At 38.5% G+C, this 19,620-nt stretch overlaps 1 protein-coding gene and 1 long non-coding RNA gene across 23 annotated transcripts in view; both read right to left on the bottom strand.

Annotated features, from left to right (window-relative positions):
• The window catches only part of LOC114461434 (mucin-5AC-like), a 419,115-nt gene that overhangs the window by 33,571 nt on the left and 365,924 nt on the right, over positions 1 to 19,620 (bottom strand). For 18 of the 22 annotated variants that reach the window (XM_028443486.1, XM_028443498.1, XM_028443492.1 and 15 more), the window contains one exon: positions 8,127 to 8,228. The exons of 2 other annotated variants lie outside the window; for them this stretch is intronic. In XM_028443486.1, coding sequence (XP_028299287.1) covers positions 8,127 to 8,228 — 102 coding nt within the window. Of the gene's footprint in view, positions 1 to 6,741; positions 7,438 to 7,632; positions 7,750 to 7,875; positions 8,038 to 8,126; positions 8,229 to 19,620 lie in introns of those variants that run through there. 2 more of the 22 variants (XM_028443488.1, XM_028443495.1) reach the window with 2 other exon arrangements.
• Positions 16,835 to 18,164, bottom strand: LOC114461444 (uncharacterized). Its single transcript, XR_003673841.1, has 4 exons — positions 17,893 to 18,164; positions 17,609 to 17,779; positions 17,207 to 17,320; positions 16,835 to 16,974 (listed from the first exon to the last, which is right to left on the bottom strand). It is a non-coding gene; the product is annotated as an uncharacterized LOC114461444 (long non-coding RNA).

Here is a 19,620-nt window from a genome sequence, read left to right as displayed (position 1 = left end):
GAAACATAAGAAGAATGAGAGTTCCTTCAGTAATATGATGTTTTTATTGTGGTGATAACTATTTGCAGAAAGTGTAAAACAGAAGACAGCAGTTCATCACAACTCACACTTTTTATTTAGACATAATTTTACCCATAATAACTTTTTAAAGTGTGATTCAACCCTTTCAAAAAACAAAACAACAACCCTGAGGTCAAGACCACAGCAAAGCCATGTATCATTTGCTGGGTACAATAAATGTATGTAAAACACACACTTACCTGGGAATGTAATATTGTTGCACTCATCATTATCACAGCACTCAGCATATACTGTATCAGTGTACTTGAAGTACTTTAGTCAAGTTCATAATCCTGAAGGCCTGTGTTTGGACACAGGGCTGATGATGCACAATATTTGTAGATTTGTGTTGTACTAGGAGAAGCAGGTGTAATTTCTAAGGTTTAAAAATGTTACCCAAAGGTGGTTTTTAGATTTGTTTTTATCTGTTTTTTCTGTCTTATTTTCCTCTGCTTTTAATAAATAAATAAATGCAACATAATCTTTGGCTGCTAATGAGGTCAACAAGAGAGCTGAACATCTTTGTGTGACCTTGTCAGTGAAATAGTGAAGTCTATAATGAACACAAAATGAATGTTACTGTCACGCCCTCCACCTCTAGCACCACTTAGGGGCGCTGTTTTCTTTTCCTTTTTTTCAGTGGTGCTGTGAGTGCGTGGCCTGATTGCTCTGATGAGTTCCACCTGCAGGATGCAATCAGCAGCCCCATAAAGGCAGCACCCTGGACTTCCGTCAGTGCCAGATCGTAGAATGACTCAGAGCACTTCTAAGAGAACCCTTCATTTGTTTAGCTTCTGTTCCTGCTCGTCTGCCTGCCTACGTGGAGACTTACCCCCAATACCTGCCTGGATCTTCTGCCTCTCGGAATCCCCAGCCATCCTGTCCCCGTCAGCATCAGACTCTGCCTCTGCTCCGTTGCCTGCCATCCTTGGCCCCACCTCACTGGACACTCAGTTAAGCCTCACTTTTTCTAGTGGACCCCAGGTCAGTTTCCACCCTTTGCTTCATCCATCACTACCGATTCATATTTGCTAAACCCCCTCAGGTAATCCCTCTCTTCCACCAGGTCTTGCCAGCTTCCTCAGTGTATTTAATAAAACATTTAACTTCAGTTCTGCCTCTGTGTGTTTGTCATCCGCACCTGAGCTTTTATCTGCCCCGTAACAGTTACACAGGATGAGTGTTTCTCAGTCACAACAAAGAAGCCAATACATTTTGGTGATTAAGAATGATCATGATCACTACTAAGTATAATTGTTCTCAACTAAAGTTTAATCATATTTTATTCTAAGTGCTTCAAGGTGTCTTGCATACTGTATTGTCTTTTAATGCATTGCTCTAGGTCATTTGTTGATCTCAGCGCCAACACACTTCCACACACAATCTTAGGCCTGGAAGAAAAGGAATCTTATTTTCTCTTTTTAGTTTTTTAATTCTAATATCATCTGTCTTCAATAGTAAGATGGGAAAGATGCAAAATGAAACCCTAAATTACAAAGTTTGATAAACATCTATGCTATCTCTTGTTAGCTAGTTTGACCTCACAGGACATTGGCAATCCCAGATCAGCTGTGTTACAAAACTATCTGATAAACTTTTTAATTCCAATGTGGATCAGTTTGCGCATCACATAAGGTGGAGTTTGCTTTGTGTGACAACACTGATGCAGGGAAGAATGCCTGCAAAAAATTACTCTTTTAACCAAAATGCTCAATTTTTATTTTTATTTTTATTTTTTTTAAGAATAAAAACAATAAAACAGTGTCAAAGTGCATCGAGATTGACAATCAGAATCTATTACATTTCTAGGCCATTGACACTCTTACAGTGTTTGGTAAAAGGGGGTTTGTACAGCATTTTGAGTGTTTTATTACTGTGCAAGTGGGGTGTGGAAGGGTTCTTATATCTGAAAGTATAACATTAGCTTTGTAGCTCCTTTTGTAGGTGTAGTAAGTGCAGTCTTTCCATCTAATGAATCTTCCTGATAACTTCAACCCAGTTATCTACCATAGGAGCATCCTTTTGTAACCATTTACAAGTTATTCCTTTCTTTGCTGAAGCATTAAATATTTTCAGCAGGTATCTATCATGTCCTGTCATTCCTTTAGGTAAATCACCCAGATAAAGTGTTGTGCATCTTAATGGGATATTCTGCCCAAAAATGTGTTGGACTTCCCAAATATTTTCCCAGAATATTTACATTTTTGGGCAATTCCAAAAAATGTGGTGGTGGTCCGCTCCAACATTCCCACAACCTCCATCATGTATGGCCTCTTGGTGTAAAATGTGTTGTCTTTTTAGGGGTAGCAAAAAGCGGACACGATTCTTCCAACAAAATTCACACCAGTCCATGGAACAGGAAGTAGAGGAGGTAGTTTCACACATGTTCTCACATTGTTCATCACTTATTTTATCAATCCATTCTTTTTCCATCTCTCCCTGATGTAGTTTGTGGTCTCTCTTCTACCTTTTATAATTCCTTGACAAAGTTTTGCAATTATTGATTTGGAGTTACAGCATATACCTGTATTGATTGTTAAAAAAAAAAAAAAATGTTTTTAAAATTGTATTTTTTTTTTCTTAACTGAGAACTTTTTAATTTGTTCTCTGTTATGCTACAGTAGGTGTCAATGCCTTTATTCACTAGTGTTTAAATCCAGAATCCGTTTGGTTTGAATTCTGTTTTTTAAATGTAGTTTTATTACTTCAAACCAAGTATTTAAGGTCAGTGAGGTGAAGGGGTTCAGATCATCTTGATAAATTATGGTTAGTTTGTAATCCCCAATCATTGCTTGTATCGGGTTCCCCTTGCATTCAAACTCCATTTCCTTCCACTTTGCTTCATATCCACTGTCGCACCAAAAGGCATTTTTTTTTTTTTATTTGGGAAGAGTAATAATATCTGAGGCTAGGGAAAGATATACCTCCGCCCTTAATGATAATTAAGGTACTGTATTTAATTTTAGTTTTTTTTCCCCATTCTAAATAAATCGTGAAATCTGCCCGTCCCACTCCTGAATTGTTTAGCTGGACTGCAACTGGAAGCGACATAAATATTAACAATACTCTGGGAAACAAACGTTTTTATGATCCCGATTCTCACACTGAAGTTAAAACTTAAATCGGGGCTTTCGCCTTTAATTGGCCATGTAATGTTTGTACATCAGTGGAATTCGTCCTCTGCATTTAACCCATCCCTGAGGAGCAGTGGGCAGCCATTTTGTGGCGCCTGGGGAGCAGTTTGGGGTTAAGGGACTTGCTCAACATCCCACAGTGACGGCCCAGGTGAGGCTTGAACCGGCAACCCTCCGATTACAAGCCCAGCGTCCTTGGGCCAATGGTCTAAATAGAGAGCAAAAAGGGTGGGTGAGAGTAGACAGCTATGACAAGTTGATCTTTCTAATTTTATACAGTCTTTTAGGCGGCCATTTACTTTTATTCTTGCTGTAGGGACAGTATATAATGTTCTAATGCTATTCTTTGTTTTATTGGCAAAACCAAATCTTTCCAAGACTAAAAACAAATAACTCCAACTAACACAGTTCAAAGTTTTTTTCAGCGTCTAGACTCGCTAATACAGCATTTTTTCCTGGTTTATTGACATTATGAATTTCGTGGAGAGAACATCGACTGTCCAGTGTTTGGCGACCCTGGACAAATCCAGTTTGATCACTGTTGATTAGCTCAGGCATAAAGGGATTTAGTCTCCCTGATAAGATTGATGCATACAATTTACAATCTTGATTTAACCTAGAGCTCGGTCTGTATGAGCTGCACAGCGTTTTATTCTTTCCCTCTTTTGGGATAACAGTAATAACATTTTCTCAAGTGTCCAGTTAAATGAATTCAGGAGTACTTGGGACGAGTCTTCTTTAAAAATCTCATAACACTCAGCTGGTAAGCCATCACTTCCTGGTGTTTTATTATTTTTTAATTTATTTAAAGCAGTAGTTTAACTTTTTTTTGTGATCAGTGATATTAAACATTTATTCTCCAATTGATGGTCGATCTAATGAATTTAAGAATGTTCTCTTCATCTTCTTGTTTTGGTTGTGTATAAAGGGTTTTATAATGTTTGAAATGCAGCATCAATCTCATCCAGGTTATTGTATATTTGTCCTGTTTTGGGGTCCAGTGTTTTATATATTGATTGGAGAGTCTGTCTTTTCCATATTTTTCTTGTTAATTTTGTAGCTTTTGGTCCTACCTTATAATATGACTGTTTTAGAAACTTTAATGTTTTTTCTAGTTGCTCTTTATACATATCTAGGATTTGATTTGATTTCTGGTTTCTTTAATTTTAATCATAACTTGGAGGTCTTGTTTCTTACAAAACACTAGTTTCAAAAATTTTTATTGAAACCCTGAGACTACCAGCTTAAAAACCTTTGATAGTGATTGACTGAGGTCACTCGATTTTGTGAACACAACAGATACAGTACAAACACTTATTCATCCCACTATCAGTAAAGCTCATTAATATGTATCAATGTGCAAATCCAGTATTACATTTGAATTTGCTTCCGGCAAATGACAGTAGCAGCTCGTGGACACACATCAGTCATGGTGACACTGGCATGCTTTGGGATAAGCTCTTATTGGTCCTAATCTTAGGTACGTTGTCTATCAGTTCTAGATGTAAGCATTCACCCTCTCTGTTTACGTCCATTGTTTTTATACTTAACCAGGGTATTAGATCACGAGGGCCGTCACTTTAACGCATTAATTGCGATTAATTAATTACAGGAAAAACTAACTTGCTAAAAAAATTAACGCCGCTTTTTGTTTAGCACTCCAAACAGCACGAAACCTTTCTTATTTCAAGAGTTCTTGGTATGCCCGTAATAATGATGCACAAACTACAACACAAGACGGGCGACTACCCTGAGACGACCGAGCTTCTCAACTTTGTTTACATTAATTTGGGCTTATAAAAATACCAGATGGAAAACACAAGCCTAGTTTTGTGCAAATCGAGCAAGAAAGAGTTTGCTGAACACGAGAGCTTTGTAGCCTCTGCTACCATCTCAATGCTAAACATGTAGCAGCTAGCATGAACAGCTAGCGCGGACACTCTAACAGCGCTAACTGCAACATGCACGCCGTGTGGCCAAAACTGGAAAAGATGACAGGGTTCGGAGCATAAATGAATAAGTCCTGATGTTTAATTTGTATTTTATATAAATTGGAGATTGACTAAAGTACACATCAATAAGGCAGGTAGCCCTTGGGACTAGTTTCAAATACAAATGAATGTAAATGGCTACCCCTGCATCTGTTAAAAGCAATAAATAACATTATAAAGAAATGTTATATATCAATCTTTTGTTCAGCCACAATAATGTGATTTAAATGAAAATACCTCAAGTTGAGGGCGTTTCTCAGCAATTTTTAGGTGCGATTAAAAAAAAGAGATTAATTAAGTTATTTAATTACAAAGCATGAATAATTCATTGCAGCAATTTCTTTTTTTTTAATCTCTCGACTGCACTATGCGTCACCCAGTTCTATCTCTCCACATTTGTCACCGTACTGGTTCAGTAGATTACACAACACGCACAATAATAGCATTGCATTATACTTTCAGTACAATATAGCTTCGTTTCGACCACTTCTTTTAATTTCCACCCTAACTCCCTCTTCCCTGTTCTTTTCCCCCTCACCAGGGTGCAACACTGCTCTCTCTTTTTATGTCTTTCCCTCTGATGAAGTTCATCTTAAACTTCCTTAGGGAGAGCTGCAGATGGTCACAATTATGCAATGAAATAAATGTATTTGTTTTATTATGTATTTGTCTTGAGTTTAATCTGAAAAATAAGTGCATTGTATATACTGTATCTTCAACAAAATGCTATCTGCAATACTTAACAATGTTTCAGTAAAAAACATTTAAAGATGGTTAATCTAATACAAAAACTGATCGAGTGCAGCAGTATTTAACGCTAATAATTCAATTCAACTATATTTGTATAGCGCAATTTACAACAGTCATCTCAATGCGCTTATCAAAATATAAAATTCATAATAAGAAAGAAAAAACCCAACAAGATCCATATGAACAAGCATTTAGCGACAGTGGGAAGAAACAACTCCCTTTTAACAGGAATAACAGAGCAGAGAGAGAAGGATGAGGAGAAGGCACTGGCTGCTGAAAAACATGATACATTATTAAGCCTGTCTTTGGGCCTCACTCCCAGGGGCCTAGTCAATACAAGGTCTGTAAATGCAACCATTCACAGACGAGCCCATGTCCGCTCAAGCGGTTAGATTATGTTATGATTCAGTCCTGTTTAAGCGGACTGTAAATCATAACCAGCTCCATTAGAATTAATAATAATGCATCAATTTTATATAGCGCTTTATCATAGACACTCAAAGTCGCTTTACAGAATAAAGGCATTATTCTTTCACTCCACACTTAGTGGTGGTAAGCTACTATTGTGGCCACAGCTGCCCTGGGGCAGACTGACGGAGGCAAGGCTTCCATAGTGACATCGGCCCCTCCGACCACCAACACTCACTCACACACTACATTCATACTAGGCAATGTGGGTGAAGTGCCTTGCCCAAGGACACAATGACAGTTACCTGGAATTCTCAGTGGTCTCCCATCTAACTACTACCCAGGCCCAGACCTGCTTAACTTCCGAGATCTAACGGGATCAGGCAATGACAGGCTGGTGAATTTGAATTTCTTCCCATTTATTGAACCAGTAAATGTGGACTGACTGCAAATTAAACAGATTTTAAACAGTCAACACAAGGAAAACACTGACTAGTGCCACCCTGGATTATAATCTTTATAGGTTGAAATTGTAAAACAGCATTATTTTAAAACTTATGATAACATGCAGGAGGTAAAGAGTAATACAAAGTAAATTACATCCAAAAATATCTCCATCATAATGTACAATTAAAATTAAATTTCAACCACTGCAACATATGTCTATATTTCCAAATCTTTTAATGCTTCATTACTTTCAATTTAAAGTGTAGTGGATCATTAAATGCTAAAGCAATGGTAGAGGAAACAATAAAGGTAATGTTTAGTTGTGTTCTACAGGAACATTAGCACATCTCTCCACAAATTAGGATTATTGTTCTGATCTAAAAACTTGGATTACAGTTTAAAGACAATATACAGTAAATATATTTTTTAACCAGTTCAGAACAATTATTGGCGTTAGAGAGTTGTAGTTGGTCCTGCTGTTGTTGGTTCTGTGAAATCATTGCAGTGGTTTGTTCCACAACAGGTTGGTCCACTGGTTAGATTTCCCACTCCTTCCATAAATGGCAGTACACCGTGATCAGGAGCAATTTCACACACATCTGTTGATGTGCAGCCAGCAACAGGTAGAACTCTATTATCAGTTGAGACTGTGGAAAAGAGAAAAAAATATTTATTTTATGATTTTATTCACAAACATTTTTAGAGTACAGAAATTTGAAAAAAAGTTGAAATATGTACAGCTGTCTATGTCACATAGTAACATTATCTCTATATTGCTTGTGCAATTGATTGTACTATTTTATCTATTATTTTATCTTATTAACTTTAGTGTAAAAACACACCATGTCCATCAAAGCAGCGGTCCTGTGCTCCTTCACAATGGACAGTAAATGAGCAAATGTTGGAGCCAGAGATACAGAAGAAACACTGAAGGCCGTTTTCTGCCTGTTGAACAGGAACTAAAACAGAAAGAAGAACATGAATATTTAAATGCTATATGTGGATACATTTCTCTAAGTATTCCTTTTAAAGATACATTTTGGTTTTTTTTTCAACTTCAAATCATCTCCTCCATCATCACTTACCAGTCAGAGTTTCTGAGTTACAGTTGTTTGTGTCGCAGCATTCAGCATCTATGATTTTATATGAATCCACCACAACAGTAGAAAACTTAAAGGTGCCGTTGTGTGGACACAGTGTGGGAGGAGCACATCCTCTGAAAAAACTCTCATCTTCAGATGAAACATCTACAAAGATAAAAATCAGTTTGTTTAAAAACATGTTACAGTAAATGTACTTTATGTAAATCATGTTCATAACGAGAGACAAAGATTACCTTTAATGGAAGCTGTTATACACATAGTCTCTGAAGAACAAGTCACTGACACTGGACTGGAACAAGATGATCCTGAGCAGGATAGACACTGAAGTCCTGGAACTAGAGGAGAAACGGAGTATGAATATGTGCGAATAATACAAAATTCAGATTACAGTATCAAGAAAAAACAAAAAATGATCAAAAAATGATGTACCTTTGATTGACAGCATAGACTGTGTGCCCATAGTTGTTGTAGTAGGAGGTGTGGTAGTTGCAGTAGGAGGTGTGGTAGTTGTAGTAGGAGGTGTGGTAGTTGTGGTGGGAGGTGTGGTAGTTGTAGTTGGAGAAGTGGTAGTTGTGGTCGGAGAAGTGGTAGTTGTGGTCGGAGAAGTGGTAGTTGTTGTTGGAGTTGTAGTGGGAGGTGTGGTAGTTGTAGTAGGAGGTGTGGTAGTTGTAGTAGGAGGTGTGGTAGTTGCAGTAAGAGGTGTGGTAGTTGTAGTTGGAGGTGTGGTAGTTGTGGTGGGAGGTGTGGTAGTTGTAGTTGGAGAAGTGGTAGTTGTGGTCGGAGAAGTGGTAGTTGTGGTCGGAGAAGTGGTAGTTGTTGTTGGAGTTGTAGTGGGAGGTGTGGTAGTTGTAGTAGGAGGTGTGGTAGTTGTAGTAGGAGGTGTGGTAGTTGTGATCGGAGAAGTGGTAGTTGTTGTTGGAGTTGTAGTGGGAGGTGTGGTAGTTGTTGTGCGAGGTGTGGTAGTTGTGGTGGGAGGTGTTGTGGTTGGAGGTGTGGTAGTTGCAGTGGCTGTAGTTGTTCCATTTTTTCATGAAGATAAAGAAAATTATTGATTAATAAAGATCTCAGACATTCTGTAGCTACATATACAGAATTAATATATATGTACTGTATATGTTTTATTACTGTTTCGACAACCACAAGGAGCACACTTTACTCTTTAAAACTATCATTTTAACATATATTTTGGCTGTTTGTGATTAAATATGCACATTACTTAAACAAATTGTCTTACTGTTTTCGGTTTTTCTCACTGTTCCTTTTTTTTTTCAGTCGACCACGTTGATGTTTCCTCATCGACTACTTCAATTTTAGTACAACATTATTGACAAGATCAAATAATTCCGTTTAAAACTATTTCGTGCATTCAATAACTATATGTAAACATTTTCGGCACACCAGCTAACCCAGCTCAGGGTTAAGTCCAGGTTTAACCTGAAAGTCTGGCTTCATTAAGCCGGGTTCTAACAGGAACAGCGTTTTCAATAAAGAGAAAACACCTTGGTTACCATAGTAACACAGTTTGTGGGTCAAACCTGCTCCTGACCAGGTTTAAGCAGCAGGCTTGGTTTAATCTGCTGACTCACCCTCATGAAACCACGTCATCATTATTAAAGAAGTCATTTAGTGATGCTTTAAAACAATCAAAGATCTACAAAAGGAAAAAGCTGTCAAAAAGACTTCTGTTATACTCTTTTCTTTTTTAAATACTGCTTTAAAACAGTATTTTGAAATTAAATTAAACAGAATATCATGGTAAATATTTGAATATGATTTTAAATCAATACAAATTACAATAGAATCATTGTCCTATTACATGTTTAATGTGTACTGTACTTTTTAATGAGATGATCACAGTTCCCATGTGTTTAAACCATCAGTAATAAATGTCTATATAAGGATACGTGTGTATCCATTGCCTCCGTTTACCACACGGTATAAATGTGTCCAATCATTGATCAGAGATTAATAATGAGAAAGCTGTGCATATACAGAGAGGGAGGGGCTTCAGGGACAGTCACAGGGCAGAACACTAAGACTCCTCATTAAAATGTAATGTTTGGTGTTAAGTTAAAAAAAATATTCATCAAACACTCACAAGTCTCCTAAAATACAGATCGTCTTTTATTAAACACTGATATATGTTAAAAAACATTATCATACTCACATGATCAGTGTGTGATCACATGCTTCAGTTGTTTTCTATGATAAATTAACTAAATGATACCATCTTTAATCCTTTTAAAATGTTCAAAACACAGAAACTTCTTAAGCATGTCCGTCCTTTATTCTCACTGCTCAGTGACTGATGATGTCACTTCCTGTTAGTCTCACCATTGGCTGTTTAATCAAAGCAAAAGCTGCAGCGCATGTGCCCTCACGTCTCTAATCTTTGAATCTGTGATTGTTCTTGTGAAGACGAGAATTTATCCTAAACACTGTCAGCTGATTGGCTGAGCTGGGGAGCTCCAAGCTGAGAAGAGTTTAATGAGAAAAGCCAGCATGGTCACTGACGGCTTGGGTAAACCATGTTTAAACCGTAGACCTGGCTCTACTCAGAGCACTTTGATGAAATACCCCCCAGGTGTAGCAGAGCCTCCCACTTGACTCTCGACCTCAACAGAACTACGTTATTTAGATCACCCAGGAAAAGCAGGAGATGAATCACATTTCTTTTCTTCCTGGCCCAAGAAGGACCCTACATAACATTTTTCACTTTCAAGAACGACCTCCTGGTGAGCCTACACAGATCAGCTGTCATTGCTCAGGCCCTGTTTACACAACGTTTTGCTTGTTTCCATTTTTTTTTTAATAAGGTCTGCATTCATCAGCGTTTTCAACACAATCTCTGTTTCCATGAGACGGCAGGAAACCTAATAAAATGATGTAGGATACATGCCAAGCCAATAGATAATGGGGTGATTTTGAAAAGAACCAAAATAAGTACAAAGTACATGCACAGAGACACTTCCTCTGAAAAAAGTGAGAGTAGAGCTTAAATTAGATTTAGAAAGTTAGACTAGACACGGCCCAAGGCCCATAGAATACAACCCGAACCCAAATAAAGCCGATCTGTTTTTAATCCTGAACCCTTTGCTAACGACGCTATTCAAATTCGTGCACGGCACAAACATAGATTGATTCTAGGTGAGTTCCTTTACTATCGCTGCTTTATTTGCTCGTCCGTCGTTCTGCATCCAACTATAAGCAGCTTTAAGTGATGCTACAGCCTACGTAATAGTTTCCTTCAGCTGTAAATCATGATGTAACACACAGAACACAGAGCTACTCTCTACACATGTGACAACACACAGCTCAAGAATTTTATCTAGCACTTAACCTACTCCCGACCAGGTTAGCTGTTCAAACTGAGTTACCATGGTGATTTACCCCAGTAACGAGTTGAGCAGCGTTGTAGTAGAGCACACACGAAATAAGCGAGATAAGAGGAAATTCAGCTTCATACCAGCTTCCCTGGTAGTCTTGTTTTTGTATTCATTGTTAAGTAGATTTAGGCCCTGTTTTCATGAGAACGTTTTGTCGTGAAAATGCAAACATTTTGTTGTTTTGGCTGTACGCTTACACGGCAACAGAATTTTGATGCTTGAAAAAAGTTTTTTTTTTTTAAATTCTTCCCTCTCTGTCTCCGTGTAAACAGGGAAACAACACTTCCTGTGTCACGGGAATGTTCACTGATTCTGAAATTTAACTGAACCTTTCCATCAAAGTGTCGATTACTTCAGCCTATCTTGGATCAGCAGAGACATATTTCATGCCTGGACCAGATTCTGACCACAATCCCAGTGCTGCACTCCTACTGAGAGCTATTTACCCGAACTCTGGGTCGGGCTTTATTTGTTTCTTTTTAACACAGACTCTGGTTGGACTCGGCTCAGACGCTGCGTGGTGAATGAACGGTCAGGTGACGTGTTTGGATTTGTGCAAGAAAGACGCACAAATGGATCCTGAGCAGGTGAATGGAGGCTGTCCTCTGGTTCATGAATAAATAACAATTAAATAAGCATAAAGAATTCATTCTTGACTAGTTGTGAAGCAGTGTGTGTCACATACAGTATGTAGAGAGCAGCTCTCTGAGCTGTGTGTGTTACAGCAACTGCTATTTAGCGTCACATGAAGCTGCTTGCCATGTTTAGAGTTGTATCTTGAACAAGTGACTAGTAAATAAAGATGAGTTATGTTATGTTAGTGTCAACATCAATGGGTTTGGGCTTAAAGAGAGATTCATTTATTCAGATTCAGGCTGTATTCTTTGTATGTCTCTGCAAATGCAAAAACAGAAGCAAAACATTGTGTAAACATGGCCTTAAACTACTACTTCACACTTTTTAATAAACCACTGTTAGTCAGACTCAAATTCAGAATAGATGTTTAAGTAGACGTGGGTTTTACTTCAGCGTGCAGTTTTTCGGTGGAAAACAATAGCAAGAGTGTGTGGATAGATAAAGACAGTTTTGTTGATCAGCTTTTGGGATTACACACCCCCAAACAAGGAAGCCACTCGGCACTAAAATAAGCAATTTTCAAACACAAAGTTTAACATTTTCAAACCTATGATTTGTTTATTTTTTTTTATATCTTTAACTAAAATATGTAGCAAAAGTGTGTCACACTGCTGCTGCCTCTGGGCTTTTATTCTGAAGGCCACCTTTCTCCCTGGGCAGTCTTTGCCACCTTTACTCCTGCTACCTGCTCAGCTGTGTCTCACCTGCTCATAAACTCTCCCTGTATGTGAGCACTCCCTCTGCCAACACTCAGTTGCCAGAATGTCTACATTACCTATTCATTCACTTCCTGTTTTTCAGGGTCGTGGGGGTCTGCCGGTGCCTATCTCCGGCTCCCGATAGGCGCTGAGGTACACCCTAGGCACGGCACCAGTCCACCACAGGGCAACACAGACTCAAACACACCCACATTCACTCCTACGGCCAATCTAGAGACTCCAATCAACCTTAAAGTCATATTTTTGGATTGTGGGAGGAAGCTGGAGTACCTGGAGGAAATCCACGCAGCATGAGGAGAACATGCAAATGTCACACAAAAAGGAACCAAGTATCTACCCCAAGGCTTGAACCCTGGACCTTCTTGCTGTGAGGCAGACATGCTAACAACTAATCCACTGACTTGTTTCCTGAATTGTTGCCTGTGGATAATCCCTGTGATCTGTCGCCGGGTCGGGCAGGTTCAAATATGCCACAGATTGTTTAATTCTCACTGTCTTGATAATTTAAAGATGACTTGCTGTGGGTGTGTTTTGCATATGAAGCACAATATTTATCACAGGTACATTTATTTAAAACACATGTTGCTGTTACATTATTCTGTCACTTTAAAACAACTGAATTAATTTAGTTATCACATGACTCACTTGTTCCTTGACGACACTGGGTCTCGTCTCTTGAAAGATCACATTGACTGGGAATGGAGAAAAAACACTGGAGAGCATTTTCAGTCTGTGACTGAGTATGAGCTGAAACATTAGAATACGATTTATTTAAGTGAAAAACACAAATACTGTAGTGTATCCATACATTACATTACAACGATGAACACACAGATATATAAAGGTATAAATAGTTTTATTCCTGAAGTCAATGTTATATTATTTACCATGTAATAGTTCTTAATATTGTTTATTACAAAGTAAAAACCAGGTTTAAAGCACTTAAATACAATGTTTTTTAGGGTGAAGTTATTTAAATATAGAAGCGCAAACTCACAAAGAATCCAATAAACATTAAAATACCTGAAAATAAACTGAAACACACACTTACCAGGTAAGGTATTAGTGTTACACTCATCAGTGTCACAGCACAGCGCAGATATCACTGTACTTGAAAAACCCAAATTAAGTTCATATGTTTGAGAGCCTGTGATTGGACACAGAGCTGATGATGCACACGCTTTGTAGAATCGTGGAGTTCCAGACAAACCAGATGTTGTGTCTGCAATTACAAAATAAAAAATCACACTACAATATGATTTGTTTTTCTCTGATATACAGTGTAATGTATCAAATAATAATCAAACAACCTGTGATGGTGGCAGTTACACACATAGTTTCTGTAGAACATGTAACTGTAGTTTCAGTTGAACATGAACCAGTGCAACTTAGACATTTAAGTCCTCCAGCTGTAGTGAAGATAAAATCATAGGATGATAATAAATGTATTTTAAACATCAAAATGTAATTATTGAAATCAATATTACAATTAAACACTGTTAAATGTACACATCCAATAAATTACACTCACATGTGGTAGTTGGAGGTGTGGTAGTTGTAGTAGGAGGTGTGGTAGTTGTAGTTGGAGGTGTGGTAGTTGTAGTTGGAGGTGTGGTAGTTGTAGTTGGAGGTGTGGTAGTTGTAGTAGGAGGTGTGGTAGTTGTAGTAGGAGGTGTGGTAGTTGTAGTAGGAGGTGTGGTAGTTGTAGTAGGAGGTGTGGTAGTTGTAGTTCCATCATTACAGGTTTCTGTATCACAACAGTTTGGTCCAGAGCTGAAGGTTCCTAACTCTGGTAATAATGGTATTTCTCCCAGCCTTCTACTTGCAGTACACACACTTGGTGATACACAGCCATAAGCTTCATTGTTCACTGTGGATTAAAATATGGATTATTAACAATGATTTTCCTCTGATGGTATTTGTAAAGAACCTATTTCAAGAGATTGCATAAAAAATGTTGATTTTTCAAACATCTTGTATGTCATTGTTATTCAACAAGCAGTAGGACACTTCACTGGTTTGATGTGAATCCAATAAAACACAACAAATACTGTTGGTAAATTTCACAAAGCAATTATTTTATTGTGGGATTTTTTGTGGAATGAATTCAGAGAAATACTAATTTTTTTTGGCCATTTTGTATTCAAGCAAAGACATTGAACATAACATTTACTTAGTGTTTTCATTTTTTTTTTTTTCTGAATATATTACAGTGAAATGGTAGAATTTGATGCACTATAATTCTGAGCTTATAAGATGTCAATATAGATGTTAATATGTATGTATGTCTCTCTCTCAGACAAGTTCACAAAACATGTCTTGTTCTCACAAAGATTCCCTCTTAGTGTCAGCACACAGACAATCTCATAACAAAGTGTGGAAAACGTATTCCTTTCCCCTCTCCAGTGTGATTAGCCAATAGCAGCCTTTCTGATCATTTTGTTTTTACAGCCTATAAGAAATATGTGCTGTTACTGTGTTGACACTTTTCCTTTTTCTCCCCACAAGACCTTTTCATCTGAACCCATTTTCCATGCCAGAGCTCTGGAATTAAATCCACAAAATATAGTTTGGTCTATTTTGAATTTATTTCATCAGACATATAGTGTATGCTTGAAGATTTCCATAACAACAGTTTTCTAAATTAATCATAATAGCCCCCCAGCATTTAAAACAAACAAAAACATTTTGACCCAAATTGTCAGCAAATTCATTAATATCACTATATCTTTTTAAAGCTTACCCAAAATGTTCAGTTTATTGATTTATTATATAAAAAGTTATATAAGCTGCAACTCCTAAAAAATACTGTCCTTCATTTTTACATCATTATTGTGTTTTACCCAATTTGTCAATCATAATGTGTGCTTTTATATCCTTTAGAAAGCATGTGTTAAATGATGTTACTGATTGAGCATATGTGAATTTACATTAACTTTCTTTAAGTCTTTACAATTATCACATGACTCACATGTTCCTTGAATACACAGGGTCTCGTCTCCCATACACGGGGTTGCAACATCACATCGGGTGTTTGATGCACAGAAGAAACACTGGAGACCGCTTAGAGTCTGTGACTGAGTATGAGCTGAAACAATAAGTATTTATGTAAAACACACAAGTACATGTAAAGGTACATAGTTTAACTTCTAAAGTCAATATTAGATTTTTTGTTTAACCACCGTTAGTTTTTTAAGTTCTTTATCAAGTCTATCACACAGTAAAAACAACACTTAAAGAATTTCAGTATAATGAAGTTGAAACCAAGGCTATTATTATAATACACAAGCTGAATGTTGTAAAGGCTTCCTAAAACATTTAAATATTTATTAAGAAATGGAAGCGTGTACTTACCAGGTAAGGTATTATTGTTACACCCATCAGTGTCACAGCACTCAGCAGATATCAGTGCACCTGAAACACCCAAGTTAAGTTCATATGTTTGAGAGCCTGTGATTGGACACAGAGCTGATGATGCACACGCTTTGTAGAATCGTGTTGTGTCAGATGAACCAAGTGCTGTGTCTGCAATTACAAAATAAAGATTGATTATATTAAACAAAGAATCAGCTGACGATATGTTTAATGTTTTGCTCAGAGATATAATGTCTTTAAATGACAAATATCCAACCTGTGATGGTGGCAGTTACACACATAGTTTCTGTAGAACATGTAACTGTAGTTTCAGTTGAACATGAACCAGTGCAACTTAGACATTTAAGTCCTCCAGCTGTAGTGAAGATAAAATCATACAACAATATTAAAATATTATATGAACATCAAACTCTTAATATAAAGCAAACATTGACAAATAACCAACAATATAAAATGTACACATGAGGAACTAAACTCACGTGTTGTAGTTGGAGGTGTAGTAGTTGTAGTTAGAGGTGTGGTAGTTGTAGTTGGAGGTGTGGTAGTTGTAGTTGGAGGTGTGGTAGTTGTAGTTGGAGGTGTGGTAGTTGTGGTTGGAGGTGTGGTAGTTGTAGTTGGAGGTGTGGTAGTTGTAGTTGGAGGTGTGGTAGTTGTAGTTGGAGGTGTGGTAGTTGTAGTTGGAGGTGTGGTAGTTGTAGTTGGAGGTGTGGTAGTTGTAGTTGGAGGTGTGGTAGTTGTAGTTGGAGGTGTGGTAGTTGTAGTTGGAGGTGTGGTAGTTGTAGTTGGAGGTGTGGTAGTTGTGGTTGGAGGTGTGGTAGTTGTAGTTCCATCATTACATTCATCTGTATCACAACAGTTTGGTCCAGAGCTGAAGGTTCCTAACTCTGGTAATAATGGTATTTCTCCCAGCCTTCTACTTGCAGTACACACACTTGGTGATGCACAGCCATAAGCTTCATTAGTCACTGTGAATTGAAATGAATTTTAGTAATAATGTGAAAAGTTTTATAAAACACTGGTGTTGCTTTTCCATCCATTTTTTAGTTGTGTAATGTGTCACCAAACCTCTTATGGATTTATTAGTTTATAAACCAAAAAGGAAATCTTTGGTCAACTCAAAATATCTTTCAAAATAAGGGGGAAAAAGCTGTAATAAAGGTTTAAAAATAATGTTGATCAACAAGTTGTTTTACTCACATGTGCCTTGAATACACAAGGTTTCGTTTCCTTGGCAGTCAAATGAGAGGTCACATCGACCATTGACACAGAAGAAACAGTGGAGACCATTGAGGTTCTCTGACCGAGTCAGTACTGCAACGTAAAATGAGAGTTGTTTGACTAATTTGATTACTATGGTGATAAACTGCTTCTACAAAGTCAAGAGCAGTTGAGTTCATGATTGGAAATCTCAAAAGCACAGACTTAATCTAATTCATATTTTTTAAGAGCATAATCCACATTTTAAATAACAGTAAATGCTTTAATATTAACAACCAATGATCATGACCAAAGCGCTAGATGTAAACCATTATCCTAATATTACAAAGAAGCTTATATCGTTCAATGGGTGCATACAATTTGAATAAATCATCTACTTACCAGGCAATGTATTATTGTTGCACTCATCAGTATCACAGCACTCAGCAGATATCAGTGCACCTGAAATACTCAAGTCAAGTTCATAATCCTGAAGGCCAGTGTTTGGACACAGAGTTGACGATGCACATGCTTTGTAGATGCGTGTTGTTCCAGGTGAACCAGGTTGGGTTTCTTTTGTTTAAAAAAAAAACGATTGCTCATGTTACCTTAAGGCAGTTCATCATAGAGAAAGCAAATTTAAATAGAAATGTTATTGATTTAAGTAAAAAAAAAGTAAATAGTACCAAGGATTGTTGCTGTAACACACATAGTGTCTGCAGGACATGTCACTGTATCTTCAGTTATACATGAACCAGTGCAACTTTGACACCGCAGACCTCCAGTTACTGTAGTTGGCAGAGCGGTGGTAGTTGTGAATGGAGGTTGTTGTCGTTGGAGATGTGGTAGTTGTGGAAGTGGTAGTTGGTGTTGTAGTTGGAGGTGTGGTAGTTGGAGGTGTGGTAGTTGTGGTTGGAGGTGTGGTAGTTGTGGTTGGAGGTGTGGTAGTTGTAGTAGGAGGTGTGGTAGTTGTAGTTGGAGGTGTGGTAGTTGTAGTTGGAGGTGTGGTAGTTGTAGTTGGAGGTGTGGTAGTTGTGGTTGGAGGTGTGGTAGTTGTGGTTGGAGGTGTGGTAGTTGTAGTAGGAGGTGTGGTAGTTGTAGTTGGAGGTGTGGTAGTTGTAGTAGGAGGTGTGGTAGTTGTAGTTGGAGGTGTGGTAGTTGGAGGTGTGGTAGTTAGTGGGTTGGAGTGTGTGGTAGTTGTAGTAGGAGGTGTTGGTGTAGTTGTAGTTGGAGGTGTGGTAGTGTAGTTGGAGGGTGTGGTAGTTGTGGTTGGAGGTGTGGTAGTTGTGGTTGGGGGAGTGGTAGTTGTGGTTGGAGGTGTGGTAGTTGTAGTTGGAGGTGTGGTAGTTGGAGGTGTGGTAGTTGTAGTAGGAGGTGTGGTAGTTGTAGTTGGAGATGTGGTTTGTAGTTGTTAGTTGTGAGGTGTGTAGTTTGGTTGGAGTTTGGTAGTTGTTTGAGGGTGTGGTAGTTGTAGTAGGAGGTGTGGTAGTTGTAGTTGGAGGTGTGGTAGTTGTAGTAGGAGGTGTGGTAGTTGTAGTTGGAGGTGTGGTAGTTGTGGTTGGAGGTGTGGTAGTTGTAGTTGGAGGTGTGGTAGTTGTGGTTGGAGGTGTGGTAGTTGTGGTTGGAGGTGTGGTAGTTGTAGTTGGAGGTGTGGTAGTTGTAGTTGGAGGTGTGGTAGTTGTCGTAGGAGGTGTGGTAGTTGTAGTTGGAGGTGTGGTAGTTGTGGTTGGAGGTGTGGTAGTTGTGGTTGGAGGTGTGGTAGTTGTAGTTGGAGGTGTGGTAGTTGTGGTTGGAGGTGTGGTAGTTGTAGTAGGAGTGTGGTAGTTGTGGTTGGAGGTGTGGAGTTGTGTGACGGCTGTGGTAGTTGTAGTAGAGAGGGTGTGGTAGTTGTGGTGGAGGTGTGGTAGTGTGGTTTGGAGGTGTGTGGTAGTTGTAGTTGGAGGTGTGGTAGTTGTAGTTGGAGGTGTGGTAGTTGTGGTTGGAGGTGTGGTAGTTGGAGGTGTGGTAGTTGTAGTTGGAGTGTGGTAGTGGGTTGGAGGTGTGGTAGTTGTGGTTGGAGGTTGGTTAGTTGTAGTAGGAGTGTGGTAGTGTAGTTGGAGGTGTGGTAGTTGTAGTTGGAGGTGTGGTAGTTGTGGTTGGAGGTGTGGTAGTTGTAGTAGGAGGTGTGGTAGTTGTGGTTGGAGGTGTGGTAGTTGTGGTTGGAGGTGTGGTAGTTGTGGTGGAGGTGTGGTAGTTGTAGTTGGTGGTGTGGTAGTTGTGGTTGGAGGTGTGGTAGTTGTGGTTGGAGGTGTGGTAGTTGTAGTAGGAGGTGTGGTAGTTGTGGTTGGAGGTGTGGTAGTTGTGGTTGGAGTTGTGGTAGTTGTAGTTGGAGGTGTGGTAGTTGTAGTAGGAGATGTGGTAGTTGTGGTTGGAGG

The sequence above is a fragment of the Gouania willdenowi genome, chromosome 4, assembly GCF_900634775.1.
Source record: "Gouania willdenowi chromosome 4, fGouWil2.1, whole genome shotgun sequence".
NCBI lineage: Eukaryota > Metazoa > Chordata > Actinopteri > Blenniiformes > Gobiesocidae > Gouania > Gouania willdenowi.
This window is presented reverse-complemented; position numbering and strand designations above follow the sequence as displayed.